Source organism: Giraffa tippelskirchi, chromosome 2 (assembly GCF_054371585.1).
Source record: "Giraffa tippelskirchi isolate mGirTip1 chromosome 2, T2T-mGirTip1v1.2.pri, whole genome shotgun sequence".
Lineage (NCBI taxonomy): Eukaryota > Metazoa > Chordata > Mammalia > Artiodactyla > Giraffidae > Giraffa > Giraffa tippelskirchi.
The window spans coordinates 35,584,223-35,602,723 of record NC_137276.1 but is presented as its reverse complement, the minus strand read 5'-3'; the positions used below and the strand labels follow the sequence as shown (position 1 = coordinate 35,602,723).

General features: G+C 35.3%; 1 protein-coding gene across 22 annotated transcripts in view; it reads left to right on the top strand.

The window, feature by feature from the left end:
• Window positions 1–18,501, top strand: part of EXOC6 (exocyst complex component 6) — a 313,607-nt gene that overhangs the window by 271,562 nt on the left and 23,544 nt on the right. For 16 of the 22 annotated variants that reach the window (XM_081554128.1, XM_081554103.1, XM_081554153.1 and 13 more), the window contains one exon: window positions 5,823–5,896. In XM_081554128.1, the coding sequence (XP_081410254.1) occupies window positions 5,823–5,896 (74 nt within the window). Of the gene's footprint in view, window positions 1–5,822; window positions 5,897–6,607; window positions 6,887–18,501 lie in introns of those variants that run through there. The other 6 variants (XM_081554222.1, XM_081554234.1, XM_081554255.1 and 3 more) reach the window with 1 other exon arrangement.

Here is an 18,501-nt window from a genome sequence, read left to right as displayed (position 1 = left end):
TATTTGTTCCTGGTTTTAATGGCATTTTAGGGTATCAAATTTATCAAATTTGCTCCTTTTCTAAGAAAGGGAGAGGAATAGACACTACCTTATATAAGAGTGAGGTGACGAATGTACAGGGGCAGTTGGTTCCAGAGGCTTGCCCTCCACCGCTACCAGCCACATGTAACGGAATGTAACAGTCCAGAAATCTCACAAGACCTCAGACTCCCAGGCATGAGTTCTTCACCATTAGAAAAACCACTAGATGGTGCTCTTCGTTATCCCTTCTAACAACACATCTGTTCCACATAGAAGACTTTGCCTAGCCAAACTTTGGGTTCTAACTAGCTACTTTAAATCTTCAGCATAAGAAATGGAATTATGAGAAATCTCTGTTTGTATTTATATTCAGTCATTTACTTAGTTACAAAATTATTCCATTTTATATGCCCTTGCCTTGTTATCCACAAGCAAAGTCTTGAGACTGTATTTAGCTTAGTCTCCTCGTCTTCTTTTTCAGTCTTTTGATCTGTTTACCCTTCTGATTCCTTGGAAATTCTTTCTTCCACTTCCACCCAACCCCTGACAACTTTTCCTACTCTGTGTATATTATTTCCAAATAATCTACATCTTATGATAAAGATAACTGTCTGCCTAGGACAAGATTGCTTAAGGATTTATATTTTCATGCCAAAGATACATACTTACAGCCTGACTTCTTAGCCATCTTTCCTCCCTCCATATAAACCCCGTACATCTGTGCATAGATCCTAAGGGCAGGAAGGGCATATTTTCCTGCTTAAAGTCTTGTTATACTTACAAATAATTAGTGCTTTTTTCCCCTATGTGTGTGTGTGCTAAGTTTCTTCAGTCATGTCAGACTATTTGTGACCTTATGGACTGTAGCCTGCCAGGCCCCTCTGTCCATGGGATTCTCCAGGCAAGAATACTGGAATGGGTTGCCATTTCCTTCTCCAGGGGATCTTCCCGACCCAGGGGTTGAACCCAGGTCTCCAGCATTGCAGGCAGATTCTTTACCATGTTAGCTACCAGGGAAGCTCTTTTTTTCCCCCTATAGACACTGTTTATTCTCTTAAAACTTCATAGATTTCCAATTTGGAAGGTTTTTTTTTTTTTGGTCATTATTACCACAACTTCTCTAGCAGATGTTATTTTTTGCTTTCAGTTTCATCTAAATTAATGCAGTCTTATCTTCTTCCCAGTTAGACTAATACAGCAAAGTTTTACCTTCCCAATAAGATGACACCTCCCTCTCTAATCTTAGAGAATGTTTAAACTAGGAATCATTATTAAGTTGCATATTATAGCAAAAAATAAGAGGAAATGAATATATCATGAAGTTATTTTGTTTTTAAGAAGAAATAATCAAATTGGAGGCACTAAGAGAAAAAAAAACCCAAAGATTTTGACTTTCTTTAAAAAAAAGCAACAAAAAACTTTAGAAAGCTGGGAACCTATTTTTAAATATCTTATTGAAAGACCAAAATCAACATGTGTTTTTAAAAAATACTTTTAATGATCTGATTAGATGACAGAGACAAAGAAATCATATTAGGAAGTAGATATTATTGAATAAAAATAATAAAAAGCTGGCCCAAAAGAGAAGAACAAAGAAAATGACAAAGCATATACAAAAGGAGAATCTGGATGAGCCAAGGAAGGATCTGAAGACGAACTAAAGAGATCCCCAAACAAAATTAGTCATCAGTTCTTTAAGAAGTTCATAGCTTGAAATCTGTCTCTAGAATTATTGGGACAACATTTGAATAAATGAATTATTTGTATTATTCATTCATTCAACACATTTACTGAATATCTCTTGTACACTAGGCACAGAGTATGTGAAGGTTAAAAAAAAAAAACCCAAATCTTTATTTCTGTGAGCTTCTTGTTTGGTGGACGAACTCACGATTTAGTTTTGGCTGAAGGAAACATTTGGAGTATTCTCACCCACCCTTAATTATTTTGAAATAAATACACTAAATATGCACAGAATGTTCTAGATTTACACTGTCCAGTAGTCCTATGGCCTGGTGGGAAAACGTAGACAGGTAAACAATTATAAGATAGCAAAATAGGTACTGTAGTTAGGCTGTGTTAAGAGTTACAGTGAGATCATAGAGGAGGGACCTAAGCCAACCTTCAGGGTAATGGACGTCTTCCATAGAGGATGTATGGTCGGTAGGAGAAGTAAGAGTTACCCACTGAAGAAGAAGAGTAAGAATGCTCTAGGCAGAAGGAGCAGAGGTTCTGTGGGAAGAGGTTTGGCACATACAAGGAAGTGCAAGTGGTTTGGACTGGAAGAAGTTTAAGGTGCCCCTACAGAAGTGCTAAGAGATCAGTTTAGAGAGATAGGTTATAAAGGACCTTACTTGTCCTACTTTATTGGGAAGGCGATGGGGAACCAGTGAAAGGTTTTAAACTATGAAGTGTCACAAATCATATTTACATCTGATATAAGTCATACTGGTGAAAGTGGATGGAGAGATAGCGCACAAGAAGCAGAGAGACCAAATAGGAGTGTATTTTCGTAATCCAAGCAAGAAATGATGATAGCTTGAATTAAGGTAGATACAGATTCAGACTCAAGATACTGTAGAAGGTTAAAAGCAACAGGATTGACTGCATCAGAGTTTTAAAGAAGTAAAGAAAAAGATATGAAGCCTCTTATCCCTAAGAATCTTTTGTGGAAAAGACCTGAGAGCTATAAACTAGTCAATTTCACTTCCATATTGGTTACATAATTAGGAGAGATGGTATATAAGATGAGGCTGAATACTTAATCAGATTCTGGATCAATGAATTGAATATCAGGAAATCTGAATTAGCTGTGTAATCCTGGACAAATCACTTCAATTTAAATGTTCCTGCCCTTTATAATTAAGAACATGGTACCTTTAAACTGAGCCTTCAGAGGACTCTTAGAGATGTTTTAAAGAGAGTGTCTTTTCTAGCTGCAAGACTTTGTGATCCATCATCTGCATGCCCTGTTTACTAAGATAAGTTATTATAATGATCAAAGACGGTAGTATATGAGAAAGTGCTTTGTAAGCTATAAAGTACTATATAAATTTATGATACTATTGTAATTTTAACACTAAGCTCTTTGGTTTATTGCCAAGCATTGGGGCTTATTAAACTACAGTATCTCAAATAGGAATTGAGAGAGAAGAAAATTGACAGATTATTTTCCGTGTAGAAAAATTCTGGAAGATTAAGTAGATAATAATCGAAGTATAATTGGAATTGAGCTGATTTTTGTGCCTGATAAAGTAAGTCTCTTTGTGTTATAGGAAGTCTATGTGTGTGTATGTATGTATATATGGTGATGGTAGAAGCTGAGCTAACATTTATAGTCTTGGTTAGAGACCACTAGGGATTAATAGTTAATTGTTACTTGGAAAGAGTAGCCTGAGACTTGCCAAAAAAGCCAACAATATGCTGGATGGTCTTAAGAACTTTTTAGATTTAAAAAAAAATCTTTACTTTTAAGGTATTAGAATTTTGCTTGTTATTTTTCAGTTAAGATCTCATGTTACTAAAGAGAGATAACCCAGTTATCTGGGCCATGGTAGGGGGTGATGGAGTTGCACCAGTATGAAACTATTCTACTTCTTTTTCTTTTTTGGCTGTGCCAGGTCTTAGTTATGGCACATGGGAAATTTGAGCTTTGTTCCAGCATGCGATCTTTCATTGCAGCATGCAAACTCTTAATTGTGGCGTGTAGGATTTAGTTCCCTGACCAGGGATGGAACCCAGGCCCCCTGCATTGGGAGCTCAGAGTCTTAGCCAACTAGACCACCAGGGAAGTCCCTTTTCATTGTATGAAAAGACAGTGATGTGAGTAAATTATACTAAACAGTGAAAAGTATAGTTAGATTTGCTGAATGAATCTTGCTGCTGCTGCTGCTAAGTCGCTTCAGTCGTGTCTGACTCTGTGCGACCCCATAGACGGCAGCCCACCAGGCTCCGCTGTCACTGGGATTCTCCAGGCAAGAATACTGGAGTTTTCCAGAAATAGAGTGCCTGAGAAAGGTGAATATAGTCACCTATCTAATGGGCATAGCTACTTAGTACCTAGCAGAGAACCAGGAAGTGGGGAGGAAAATGGTGTAACTCTGAGTAACTAAAAGGTGCATATACTCGAAGGCATATATAAACTCGAAGGCATATATAAACTCATTCACATTACTTGTGGGAGAGGATCCTGTTCAGGCTGTATTTTCTCGTACTTTAGATACTATTCTAGTACAATTAGCTGACTTAACTGCTCAAGAAGATTATAGATGACATAATAAGAGATGAGTGAGAGAGCAGGGAGTAAGAATTTATGTTAAAACTGTAAGAGAGAAGGCAGAAAAATTATAAAATATAGACACAAGAACTTAACACAGCATTCTGAGCTATTAAATGTAATAGAAAACAGCTGTTAATACCATAGCAGCCCTGGGAATTTATTGTGTAGAATAGAATTTGTTCTTAATGGTTATCAATGAGGAGAATTAAGAAAAGTTTAAATAGTATTTAGTGTTATTTTTTAAAAAGACATGGAAAGAATTATGATGCAGTTTAAAATTTTAGGAAAAATGCTTATGGTGAAAAAAAGTTTTGATGCTTAAAGTAAAAATGATCATTAACTTTACAATATGCACAATAAAAACTTAATTTGAATTCTTCATTCTCCAAAAATGCCAAATAAATTAAGCTGTTCTAGACTTTCATATATTTATGGTTTTTAATTGTTGATTTTGACCTTTCTAAACTATATTTCACATAGAAAATACTAAAGAATTATTTTTGTTATTCCAAGATCTATATAAAAATTTTTGTGGTTTGTAAAATACTGGCTCAGATAAATTCACAAATGGAAAATTTGCAATACTTTCTAAGAAAACTCAGGTATTAGTGGGGAGGACAAGTGATGGCAGACATTTATATTCTTATCAGAGAAGCATGTGTGTAAAATGATAGGGTCTTTTTAATGAGCCACAAGGCTTTTGTTTTCAGAATAACTAGTATTGAGATTGTCTTCAATTAACTAAACAAAGCTGTGTTACTAGTATTAAATTTTTGTAAGTACAAAAAATTTTTGAAAGAGATTCCCTGGTGGTCCAATGGGTAGGACTTAGCACTTTCACTGCAGTGGCCTGGGTTTAATCACTGGTCTGGGAATTATGATCTCTAACTGTGTGGCTTGGCTCTTTCAAAATATTTTTTGTCTAAAGATATTAAGAAATCTGTTTTATGAAATCTAATTTTTAAAGAAGTGGGATTCCTTTACGGAAAAAAATTATTTGAAAGACATTGCTGCATCATCCTCATTTTGCTAGTTCGAACATTTTACCTGTATGTTGCTTTCTTACATGGCTGCCTATTATTGCTGTTGGCTAGAAGTAGGATTTTGTAGAGCGTATTCCATAACAAAGCAGATGTTTTGAAATATTTTGATAACCATGCCATCAGTATAGTTTCAAAATGCTTCTATTATTCACCTAAGGCTAAAAAGAGTCAAAAAATGCTTCTTGATTGAAGTATATTACTACCCTTGAACTTTTGTGGGATAACCATTTAAAATTTATTGTAATTAATGATTTAGAGTAATTAAATGGCAGATTAGAAGTTTAAAATGATTGAAATGTTTGTGGTAATGGGTATGGAGAACATTCTCAGTGGTGAAATTGAAGGTTATAAATAGTCTTTATTTGAAATGATTACTTGTAAATATTATAATATATTTGTAATGAGTAGAAATTAATTTAGTGCTTAAACCCTTGTATATTTTGCAATTTTGTTTATATGTATATATATTTTTTTAATAGTGTTTGCCAGCTCTGAGCCAGTGCCAGGATTCCAAGGGGATACCTTGCAACTTGCATTTATTGACCTCAGACAAGTAAGATGTAATAATGTACTTTTCATTTATTGCTTTCTACCTCTTGCCTTTTTCTTTTCTTTTTTTTAATGCTACAGGAATGCTTGTTTTTGCCTCGAAACAACTTTTCTTTAGAGAAGTGCTTCTTGGATAACTAGGTGTTTGGTCCTTCTCTCTGAACCTGTATCCATTCAGTGTTTCAACCTCATAGGGCATTCTTGTTGGTGAATATTTAATTTAGTTGTTATTAGCAAAGCACATGACTAAATACTAACTTTATACTTTGGTTTATTGATACTTTAAGTTCTTAATGATTTCATGGTCATATATGAAAATTTGGTAGTATAACATGAGGGTTAGGACCCAAGTTAAGTATAAATTATTACAACCTAAAAAGGAATCCCTTGATTACAATGTTGTCAGTGTAACAAATGCTATTTTTATAGTTTTTCTGTATGCCTCCAGATAGAAGGGTAAAACTAATTTTTAAAGGTAATTAATTATGGTGGTGGTGGTGACGTTTACATAATTCTTTTCCGGTCATTTACTCTAAATATAATGACAGATGTGATGATTTTTAAATCTCTTCTATTCAGTTTACTACTCTTTAACTTCTCTACTATATTGTCATTTTCTTTATTTTCTCCATATTACCTTGTCCCATCTCCCTCGTAATTTTTCTTCTTATGCTCCTCTTCCTCTTTCCCCCTCCTTTTTCTTTCTTAATCCCAGGATTAAGGTGTTTAATCAAGCTGAGATGCAACAGTGTGAAGGAGGGGTAAATCCAAGAGGGCTCAGGGGTGTTAGGATTGACAACAGGAGTGACTGCTGCCTTTGGCAAGAAGAACCAGATGAAGATAGAATTAAATATCAGTCTATTAATGCTCCCATCCCCTTTGAGGGGTGGAGATAACGAGATGGAGCCCCCAGTGGGGCTCCACCATTGGTGTGAATAAACTCTTCCACAGTGATGTTAAAAAGCTCTGATTTCAATAAATGTTTGAACATAGAGATGCTTTTGCTCATTCCAAGCCAATGTTCAATAAGTGTTTATGAACTACTAGGTACTAATTATTTGGAGAGGGGAGATGTGGTTAAAATACACACAAGTAATATAAGAGATAATTCCATCCTTACGGAGCTTAACAATCCTTTAGAGAATCACAGTATCCACAAACTGGCTAGGAATACTTACACAACAGTGAGTCGTGTGGAAACAGCTCGTATTTCAAGTCAGGTTTAGAAGGAAAGTAGAAAAGCCATTCCTGTTGCCCAATTATAATCTGTAAAGCACTGAACATATGAAATATAATCACATATATTTCTGTTTACAATCAGCACTTGTGTATTATTCCAAACAAGGAACACTGTTATGAGTGACTCAGATCTATAGATGGTTAGCTACCTAGATCTATAGATGGTTAGCTTTACTAAGTTGGGGAAGATAGTAGAAAATGAAGAAAGTGGATTCTGAACTTCCATTTTAGTTTACCAGAAGATATTCTTACTATTGATGGTAGATCTATTTTCTTCACAAGTAGTTATCTTTGTTGCTGTCCTGTTGCCCCTAGTAAGATTATATAGAAAACTGAGTCCTTTGATATTTATAGTTTACTATTTTTTCAGTTTTATATGAATTTTATGCTGTTCTAGTTTATAATCTCATGTAGGATTGTAGATAGGATCACATAATTTAAAAAAAAAATTATTGGAATATAGTTGACTTACAATGTTGTGTGAGTTTCAGGTGTACAGCAAATTGTTTCAGTTATACACATGCATATATTCATTCTTTTTCAGATTCTTTTCTCATATAGGTTATCACAGAATATTGAGTAGAGTTCCCTGTGCTATACTACTATGGGGCTTCCCAGGTGGCTCAGACGGTAAAGAAACCGCCTGCAAAGCCGGAGACCTGGGTTTGATCCCTGCATTGGGAAGATCCCCTGGAGGAGGGTATGGCAACCTCACTCCGGTATTCTTACCTGGAGAATCTCCGAAGAGGAGCCTGGCGATGGGGTTGCAAAGAGTCAAACACAACTGAGCGACTAAGCACAGCACACAGCATACTACTATACTACTATATAGTAGTGTGAATATGTTAATCCCAAACTCCTGATTTATCCATCTTCTCCACGCTTCCCCTTTGGTAACCATAATTTTGTTTTCAATCTCTGTAAGTCTGTTTTTGTTTTGTAAGTAAGTTCATTTGTATCATTTTTTAAAATTAGATTCTACGTGAGTGATATCACATGGTATTTGTCTTTTTCTGTCTGATGTACTTAGTATGGTCAGTCCATCCATCCCTAGGTCCATCCATGTTGCTGTAGGATCACATAATTTATAATGTTTTTGGCAAAAATTCTGTTCCTTGATTTGTCCAGATAGGTGGTTGGTTCACAGCAGATTAAAACTGATCCTAGGTACTTTCTTCCTTCAAACAATCATCATTTGACAGCAAAAAAATTCTCTTTACAAGCATGTAGCCCACTAGGGAATTGTTATGAATGCATACTTATAAATATCAATAAACATTTCAAGTCTTTTTGGTTGATTTACTTATCAGGTATGTGCACTTAGAGGCATTAAGTCCAGATTGACATTTCCTCATCAAGGTAATTTCTTGAAGAGATTTAAGTGAATAAAAAAGTCTGTTCTAAAACATTTAGAATTCTGACATTAGAATTCTAAAACATTTAGAATTATGACAAGTACATAGAACTATTAAAAGATTAATATAGAAATAACCAGTTAATATAAAACACAATTTTAAAGTATGATAGTATGCAGTGAAAGTGAGTAGTGGATAGGAAATTTTGATGAGCTAACTTTTTATGTATTAATTTTTCTAGTCTTAAAAGAGGCTTAAAATTATTTTCCCTGATTATTAATGTTAACATTTAATCATACTTTCTTCTTGTACTTATCTATTCTAAACCAAGGTGCAACTAATTCTTTTAAGTACCGGACCATGGTGATATAACATGAATTTTATGATTTCAGAGGCATGGATTTAATAATAACTTGATAATGATAGTTATTTTTCACCTATATTTGTTTTTCAGATTAATTTACAAATAGTGGTAAAATTCTAAGTATGGAAATTGGCCAAAAATAAAATTTGTTTTGAAAACTTTAATCTCATATAAGATGATATAATTTTTTTATCAGTGTCAGTGATTATTTAAATAAGGATGCCTTGAAGTTTCAGTAGTGTTATGTTCCTGCTTTCATAAAGATATTTCATAGCAGCATATTATTTTAACACTTTTATGTAAAGTAGTATATCACCAAACATAAAGAGGGTGCTAACACTTCTATTTACATTTCAGTTGAATTTCTGCACTTTTCCTTCTTTTTTCCTGGTCTGTGATCCATTTCTGTCTTAATAGGGCAGCTGACAGTTCTTTTCAAGTGTACTTAGAAAGGCAAAAGAGCCCTTTTCATAGTACTTATAAGAGGTCATGCTTCTGTTTTTCAGTTTGAATTTGATACTGCTTCATGAATTGCTGGGTATGAAAGATTAGGAAGTAGGTCCAGTGGTCAAATTTTACCTGCCCACCCAGACTTTGACCTGAGGTCAAACTCCTGATACTTGCTGTTCTGAATAGAGGAGTTGATGACAAGTATGAGCTGATACAAGAGGAAAGTTAGAACCATATCAAAGCTGAAGGCAAGAGAATTGGGACTCAATGAGAGACTGTAGCTAAAAGATGGATCATCAGAATTGCCCTCTTCTAAAAATAAGGAAATAGCTGACCTGTGAGTGAAAAGACTTTATCATCCTGCCAATCACATGCTTGCTAATGGAAGCCAGTTATCTCAACAACAATTTAAGACCTACTGACCCAGTAGACAGTGTGGAGGATTAGCAGTACTGGTACTGTCTTATGTGAGTATCCTTCCTCACTCAATTTTAAATGTGCTGTTTGAACATGATTTGTCTGTGTATACTTTTTTAGTAAGTAAAGCCTACCATCCTTCTACCCCTAGTTCTGAAATGAAGTCACTAAATGATGATGGATTTTGATACACTTGTGTGTACCTGTTTTCTTTTACAAAAACCATCTCTTTTGTTAAATATAATCTTTCAAATGGATTTCGAATGAATTTCAAAATATGTAAAATTAGAACCTTAAAAAATTTAAATATTCTTATTATAAGATTCTTTGTATAATATATAGTATTCAGTAATACATTTTAAAATAACTTATTCTTAATACATAGCAAAATTTCACTAAATGTCACTGAAAAAAGAGGTGTCCCATATAACAGAATTTCCAAGAAAACTAAAGATTAGTGTTTAATCACTAAAACTTTTAAAATGTTGCCAAGTTAGTGGGAAACTTTAAAAATATATCTCTCACTTTCATAGCTTCTTATTGAGCATAATTCTCACAGTAGACTGAGCATTCATGGCTCACTAATAATCCTAATACTAAATCCTCTTTACTTGGTCCTATTTCACTTTGTGATAAATTAGACTGGCAAGATATTATTGCTACATCTGACAATATCTTGATAATCCTTCAGATAATAGGGAGAGGTTGAGGTAGGTTAGATGATAATGCAGTTAGATAGGTTTGAAGCTAATAAAACAATCTCTTCCCCAGAGAATGTTGGCTAATGTATCATTATCACCCTCAAGCAGTATGTCCTGAAGTGTCATTCTAGGAACACTGATTTCTCAAGATGAGAAAAGATTTCCTTAAAAAAGATTCTAAGTCAGCTAAGTTTGGGAAACACTTTATACTCTAATCCCCTCTTAGAGACTCACCACGTACATTAGAATTGTAAGGACTGAGAAATGGTTTGGTAACCCAACATTACCTAAACTCCTCACAGAATACATCCCTCGCTAATTTGGAGTTGTATTACATGAACATACTTTGGGAAATGCTGCTTTAAGTCAAGATTCTGGCAACACCCTCTTGATGTCTGTCTTTGACAGTTTGGGATCAACATATTTTTTAAATGATGACTTGGATAAATACATAGAGGAAATATGAATTATATATGTAGATTACACAAACTAGAAGACTTACCTAAAATGATAGAAGACAGAATCAAAGTGCTCTCCGTAGACTTGAGTGATAAGCCAAAGCCAACAAAGTTGTATTTAGCAAGAAAAATGTTGAATGCTGTATTTAACTTTTTTAAATTAAATTTTAAAAAATACAGAATGTGGTAAATCTGACTTTTATTATGAAAAAGATCTGGTTGTTTTAGTTAACTTCCAAATGAACCAGCAGTGTGCTGGGAATTCTTAGACTGCATTAATGAATGTGTGATATTTGGGTTAGACTACTGTGATTTGAGGCTGTTAAGACTGTGCTTTAAGTATTGCATAATATGAGAACACATAAGAGAGGATTATAAGGGTAGTGAGAGATCGGATACCTTGTCATATGAAGAGCCTTTAAAGATGTGATACTAGGGGACTTCCAGCGGTCCAGTGGTCGAGACTCTGTGCTCCCACTGCATGGGCCATAGGTTTGATCTCTGATTGGGGAACTAAGATCCCACATGCCATGTGACTAAAAGGAAAAAAAAATCTGGGAATATATAGTCTAAACCCTTAGCTGCTGCTGCTGCTAAGTCGCTTCAGTCGTGTCTGACTCTGTGCGACCCCATAGACGGCAGCCTACCAGGTTCCCCCATCCCTGGGATTCTCCAGGCAAGAACACTGGAGTGGGTTGCCATCTCCTTCTCCAACGCATAAAAGTGAAAGTGAAGTCGCTCAGTCGTGTCCGACTCTCAGCAACCCCATGGACTGCAGCCTACCGGGCTCCTCCATCCATGGGATTTTCCAGGCAAGAGCGGAGAGGTATCCTTTTGTAGTAAAATCAAATATGTGTTTCTTATTAGCGTATATTTGAGTCATTTTCTAAACCATTTTCTGCTGCCTGTTATAGTTCAGCTCAGTTCAATTGCTCAGTTGTGTCTGCCTCTTTGGACCCTATGAACTGCAGCACTCCAAGCTTCTCTGTCCATCACCAACTCCTGGAGCTTTCTCAAACTCATGTCCATCGAGTTGGTGATGCCATCCAACCATCTCATCCTCTGTCGTCCTCTTCTCCTCCTGCCTTCAATCTTTCCCAGCATCAGGGTCTTTGCGAATGAGTCAGCTCTTCTCATCAGGTGGCCAAAGTATTGGAGCTTCAGCTTCAGCATCAGTCCTTCCAATGAATATTCAGTACTAATTTCTTTTAGGATTGACTGGTTTGATCTTCTTGCAGTCCAAGGACTCTCAAGAGTCTTCTCCAACACCACAGTTCAAAAGCATCAGTTCTTTGGCACTCAGCTTTCCTTATGATCCAACTCTCACATCCATACATGACCACTGGAAAAACTATAGCTTTGACTAGACAGACCCTTGTCAGCAAAGTAATGTCTCTGCTTTTTAATATGCCATCTAGGTTGGTCATAGCTTTTCTTCCAAGGAACAATAACCCTATGCCATAAAAATTACAATTTTTCTTTTCCTATATAGGATTAGATTCCATTTTCAAGTATTTTATTTCTGGCAAAATAGGGAAAAGAGGAGTGATCATTCCTCTGAACTGTGTGTAGAGAATTTGAGAGAGAATTCGAATTGTGTGAGATATATTTGGAACTCACAGCTCTTTTCAAATAAATGTTTTATTGAAATATAACATAACATTCAAACAACTCATTGGTGTGCTATTGCTAATTTTTGACAAAGTGAATACATCTCTGTAACACTCAGATCAAAAAGAACGACTTGACTAGGAAGTACCTCGAAAGAGCCCACCACCCCTCACTGCACTTCTCCCTCTCAAGGGATAATAATTACAGTGATTTCTAACACCACAGGTACATTTTATCTGATTTTTAACTTTGTGTACATGGAATCAGGACTTCCCCAGTGGCTCAGTTGGTTAAGAATCTGCCCGCAATGCAGGTTCGATCCCTGGGTGGGGAAGATCCCTTGGAGAAGGAAGTGGCAACCCACTCCAATATTGCCTGAAAAATCCCATGGACAGAGGAGCCTGATGGCCTGCAGTCCATGGAGTCGCAAAGGATTAGATACAACTGAGTGTCTAAGCATATAGGCATATATATGTGGAATCATACACTACTTTTTGGTTCTGTCTTCTTTTGCTCAGTATTATGTTTGTGAAATTTATCCACGCTGTTACATGTAGCTATGGTTCATTCATTCTCTTTGCTGTGTAGTCTACCATTATATAAATATTCCGTAATTTATACATTGATGAGGATATGAATTGATTCCAGTTTTACTGTTATAAATTGTGCTAACATGACATGCTATTGCATGTCTTTTGATGAATGTGCACACATTTTTGTTGAGGTATTTTACCTAGGAGTGGAATTGCTGAGTCAGGGGAACAGGTTTATAACTACTGTGACGCAGTTTTCCAAAGCAGGAGTACTAGTTCATACTTCATTCTTGAGCCAGCAGGGAAGAAGAGTTCTTTTTGCTCTGCATCCTTGCTATCACTTGATATTAGTTGTCTTTTCCTTTTCAGACTTTCTGGTGGGTATTAAATACTTTTACATTGTGGCTTTAATCTGCATTTCCTTGATAACTTATAAAATTGAACTCCTTTTCATTTATCTGTTGTCTATTTGAATATCCTCTTTTGTGAATAACCTTTTCAAGTTTTTGCCATTTATTTTTCACTTGGATCGTCTACTTCTTACTGATTTCTAGAAGTTCTTTGTATATCCTGACTACGAGTCCTTTCTTAAGTGTGTGTATTGCAGGTATCTTCTGCTCTGTGGGTTGTCTGTTAACTCTTACTCATGGCTTTTGATAAATAAAAGCTCATAATTTTAATGAAATCCAATTTATTTTTTTCCTTCATGATTAATCAGTTCATTTCATGGTTCAATTTGAGAAGTCTTTACCTACCCCTGAAATTGTAAATGTTTTCTTCTAAAAGTTTTATTGTTTTACCATTCATATTTAGGTTTACAGTGCATCTGGAATTGATTTCTGTGCATGGTATAGAGTGTAAGGTTCAAGATTCATTATGTTCCATATGTTATCCAGTTGACCCAGCACCATTTATTGAAAAGAATTGGCTCTCATAGCATTTCAATGTAAAATAATTATAAAACACAAGACTTTGAAACATAAATGATATGTATTTCTAATATACAAGTAACATGGTTTCTGTTGTCCCCCAGTTAACTGTATGCTTATACTTCATGATTCATGCCATTCCTCATTAGCAAATTAGTTATAGGGTTGAGGTTTTAAAATAGCAGCTTAACTATATCCCTACCACATCAAAGGTATTTTTAAAAATAAAGCAGTTCTGGAGCAAGTATTCATAACAATACAGGTAACATAAAAGAAAAAAGCAAAGCGATAAGCCTGTGAAGACAAGAATCATGCCTTTTTTGTTCACTACTGTACATCTATTGCTTAACGCTATTCCTGGCACATAGTAAACAATCTGTAAATGTTGAATAAGTGAATGCAAATTATTCAGCTATGTTAAAAAATATTTTTGGTGTGTAGGTATTACCAAATATTCCTAATTTGGTATTAGGAATTGGGATGCTCTATATAAGTTAATGTTCCCTATAAAAAAACATACTTGAAAAGAAATAAAATTTTCTTTACTATTTCAGTTATTTTTTATGGGAATAGTTCTAAAAAATACATGACACATTTCTCTGCCTTCTCATGTAAAAGTGTAAGCATTACAAACATTTCTTGATTTCTCTTGGTCATTTAGGGATACTAAAAGAAATGTTGTTATTGCTCCAAAACCAACTGTTCTTTTACAGATAAAGAAATATTTTTAGTAGGGGAATTATAGGAATTTAGACAAAGGCAGTAGATGCCTTAATTGAGCAATCAACAATGACTAATTATAAACTAGAACTTAAATAAAGCAACATTTCCTAAATTTCTCTTATTTCGAACAGTGAGTCACGAAGAAGGTAGATTATAGTCAGTTTATTTTACAAAATCCTGAATATTGTGTTCCTCTCTTGTAAATTCACAATTTTATTAGCAAATTGAAGGTTTTGAGAGTCCTATAGTTAAGGTGTATCCCTCCCTCCCACCACCACCACCAGACTTGTTTGAGTACAAAATACTTTAAAAAAAAAAAATCTATGGGACCTCCCTGGTGATCCCATGGCTAAGACTCCTAGCTCCCAATGCAGAGGACTCAGGTTCAATTGCTGTTCAAGGAACTAGATCCCATATGCCACAACTAAGAGTTTGCATGCCAAAACTGAAAGATCCTGCATGCCGCAGCTAATACGTTGTGCAGCTAAATAAATAAATAAATGAAATTTTTAAGAGAGAGTCCAAGTATGAATCCACACAAATATAGTCTTTAAAAAAAAAAAAGATCTCTTACTGTCCTGCAAATCAGTGCTCTATAGCACAGTTTGAAAACACTGAATTACCTGGACTGCTGCAATGCGTTAATCTATGGATTTCTAGAACTATGTTCTGGTTAAAACAGAAGCCTGTGAAAGCAAATAGATAAGCCTTTTAGTAGATAGATGAAACTTAAATATTAAAACACAGATAATACAAAAATGATGAAAAATAGTAGAAAGCTTTCAAAAATAATTTGTTGAATTTCCTTTTTTAAAAAACATTCAGATGATTTTATAAAGGATGGTAATTACTAGAGGATTAATGCTGCTTAGCTTCAGTAAACCCGTCAGTCAGTCATACAGAATAACTTGTTTTTTAAGAAGAATGAAACGGTAACACAGGATTGCTTGTGAAGAATGAAGAGATTTAAGAGGGAAATTAAAATACCAGCTCATATGGAGTTCAGATCCTAACAGTTGTCACATTCCTTAGGGAATCATCAAGGCTATTGTTATTGAGCCACTGTATGCATACTTGGAGAGAAATAAAGAATATATTTGCTACTTTTTTTTCTCCATTACTAATGCACTGTAAATGAGATGAGAAAATTTTGAAAGAGAGGTATTTTGATAAAATAATCAAGTTCTATATTTTGTTTGTTGTGAAGAACATGTCCTGGGTTGCCGTTTCCTTCTCCAGGGAATCTTCCCAACCCAGGGATTGAACCCACATCACTTGCATCTCCTGCATTGGCAGGCAGATTCTTTACCACGGTGCCACTTGGGAAGCAAATACATTTGAAGTGACTTTTTTCAAGATAATTGTACCTTTCCTTAAGACAGAAAACCCTAATACCTTCCAAATTAAGTATCTTAAAGCCAAAATGTCACAAAGAAAATAGTATTACTACTTAGTGGTACTAAAAATGTGATGAAAAAACTTCTGTGAGTCCTTTAGGAAAAGGACTCACAGAAATTTTTTGCTCAGACAGTTTACACATTGTGTGTATGGGTATGTGTCCTCAGTTGTACTCTGCAACCCCATGGGCTGTAGCCACATTAACTTAGCTGTAAGCACCTTCAGATACAAAAAAGAGAAGAGTTGGGGAAACAAAAGCTGCTTTATTCAGTTTGTCTCTTTTACCTATCACCAAGTCCTCCCTGGCAGCAAAGGAGGACTTGTACACCTAAAAAAACTTTTACCTTCCATCACTTCTTTGATTTGACTTAATTTAAAGAATGTTTTTTAAAAGTCATTTTGTGACGCTGCATATGCATCTTTTATTAATTGTACCCAGGGAAGATTCTCTGCCTCCCAGAAGAGTCGATGGATATTCTGAATTCTGAATATAAGCCGATTCCTTTTAGTTTTTTTTTTTTTTTTTAACATTATCAATTTCTGGAACTTGACTATCCATATCCTGAGCCAGTGTGACTTCATATACTTGGAACAGGAGTATAGTACATGCCGTTTTTTAAAGAGGCAGCCCATAAAACCCCTCTTCCCTTCGCAGATCTGCTTTCTTACTTACATATGTCATCAACACATATGCCATTTTCTTTCATGATAATTTCCAAATCTGGACTTCTCAATACAATAACCTGCATGAGGTAACTCAACAGTCCATTAACCATGACTATTACTGATTTGACTGATTCGACTGTTCTTATATTCTACCACTTTGTAGACAGATCTGTTAGGAATGATTTGCAGCTTTTTATTATTATTATTGTTTCCTTAAGCATTCAACTCCATGAGCAGGAATTGGTTATAACATAGATTGCATTGCATAAAGGTCCTTACGTGCCTTTAGATCAGGGATTCTAACCTGGGGATCACAGGTTGGTTTAGATTTATGCAAAATCTTTTCTACATGTGCATATTTCTGAGAAGAGGGTCCAGGAGTTTCAATAGATTCACAAAGGCATCATATGTGACCTAACAGCAGTTATCTCGCCACCACTGCTCCAGGAAAACTGAAAACTGAGCACACACACACACCGCAAGACACCTTTGGAACAGGAAGTGTATAGGGAAAGTAAACATTTGTTAGTGAAATCCTAGAAGTATTTGTAGTAAAAGGCACTATGTATGTATGGATTGTCATTTATTTACTAATTCATTTATTCAACAAGTGTTTATGACTGCCTTCTATAGCCAGCTACTGGGTAAACAGTTGAACAGCAGGCAATAAAAGAGCTCCACAATCTGAGAGATGAGTTAGCTAGTATCACAGAAGATTAAGTTGAAGATAAAGACTGTTCGATTCGGAAAGGTATCTTGGCTAATAGGATGGAAATTAAGGAGTGTAGAAAGAAAACCATTGAAGAATACAAATGGTGTGCTGAGGAGGACATTATCGTAGAGGAAATCATCTAATGTGATGGATTCCTCCTTCTCTTAATAACTACCGTGTGCTGTTGGGAAACTGTTTCCTGAACTATTTCAATGATTTAGTGAAATCTGTGTGGGAAAATGGTGTATAATTTACTTATGGGAGAGATTTTTATCATTGCATGCTTAATCTTTGTTGGTAAAATTAGTGGATTGTGTGAAACTCGCGTTGTAGGGATCATTAGTTGATTGAGTCAGCAGTTACCATCTCTTTGAGTACACTATACTTCATCAGGATGATGGCAAGACTGGTGTCCCAGCTCTGTATCATGTTCAACTATGAGTGTAGTTCCTTCTAATAATATTGTTTAACAAGGGAAGTACCCTGGAAACCCACCTCTCTGTTCTCATTACTAATTTCTTCTATCCTTTTCTATATAGTCTGACAATCTCTCTCTAAGGTGCCCTCAAATGGTTATAAAATTTAGGAAAGAAGTTCAAGTGTACTTCACCAGAGAAAGATAGGAGAAACCTGATAAATATATACTTGTGTTTGACTCAAATTGAACAACTTTGGTTTCTACCTAAAGGGACATGAACGAGCCTTGGAAGTTACGAAGGAATTGTTAGGCCATAATTCTTGCCTGGGAGACTGGGTGTCTGCCAAGACTTTACTTTGAAATTTCTGTCTTCTGTTACTAATCTTGAGGCATCATAACATACAATTCTTTTGCCACTAGTCCAGTTTATTCTTTTATGATGAGGAAGAAGGCACTTTTAAATAACAATTATTTCCACTATAATTAAACAAATCTTCTTTTGTTTGCATTATATTTGTTACTATATTGTATACACATTCTGCTTGCTTAAACATGCCCCTCTGACTACTTCACAGGAACTTTCTTTAGAAGTTTTAAAGTCTTTGACTTCTTAAAGTATTAATGGGATTTGCCAA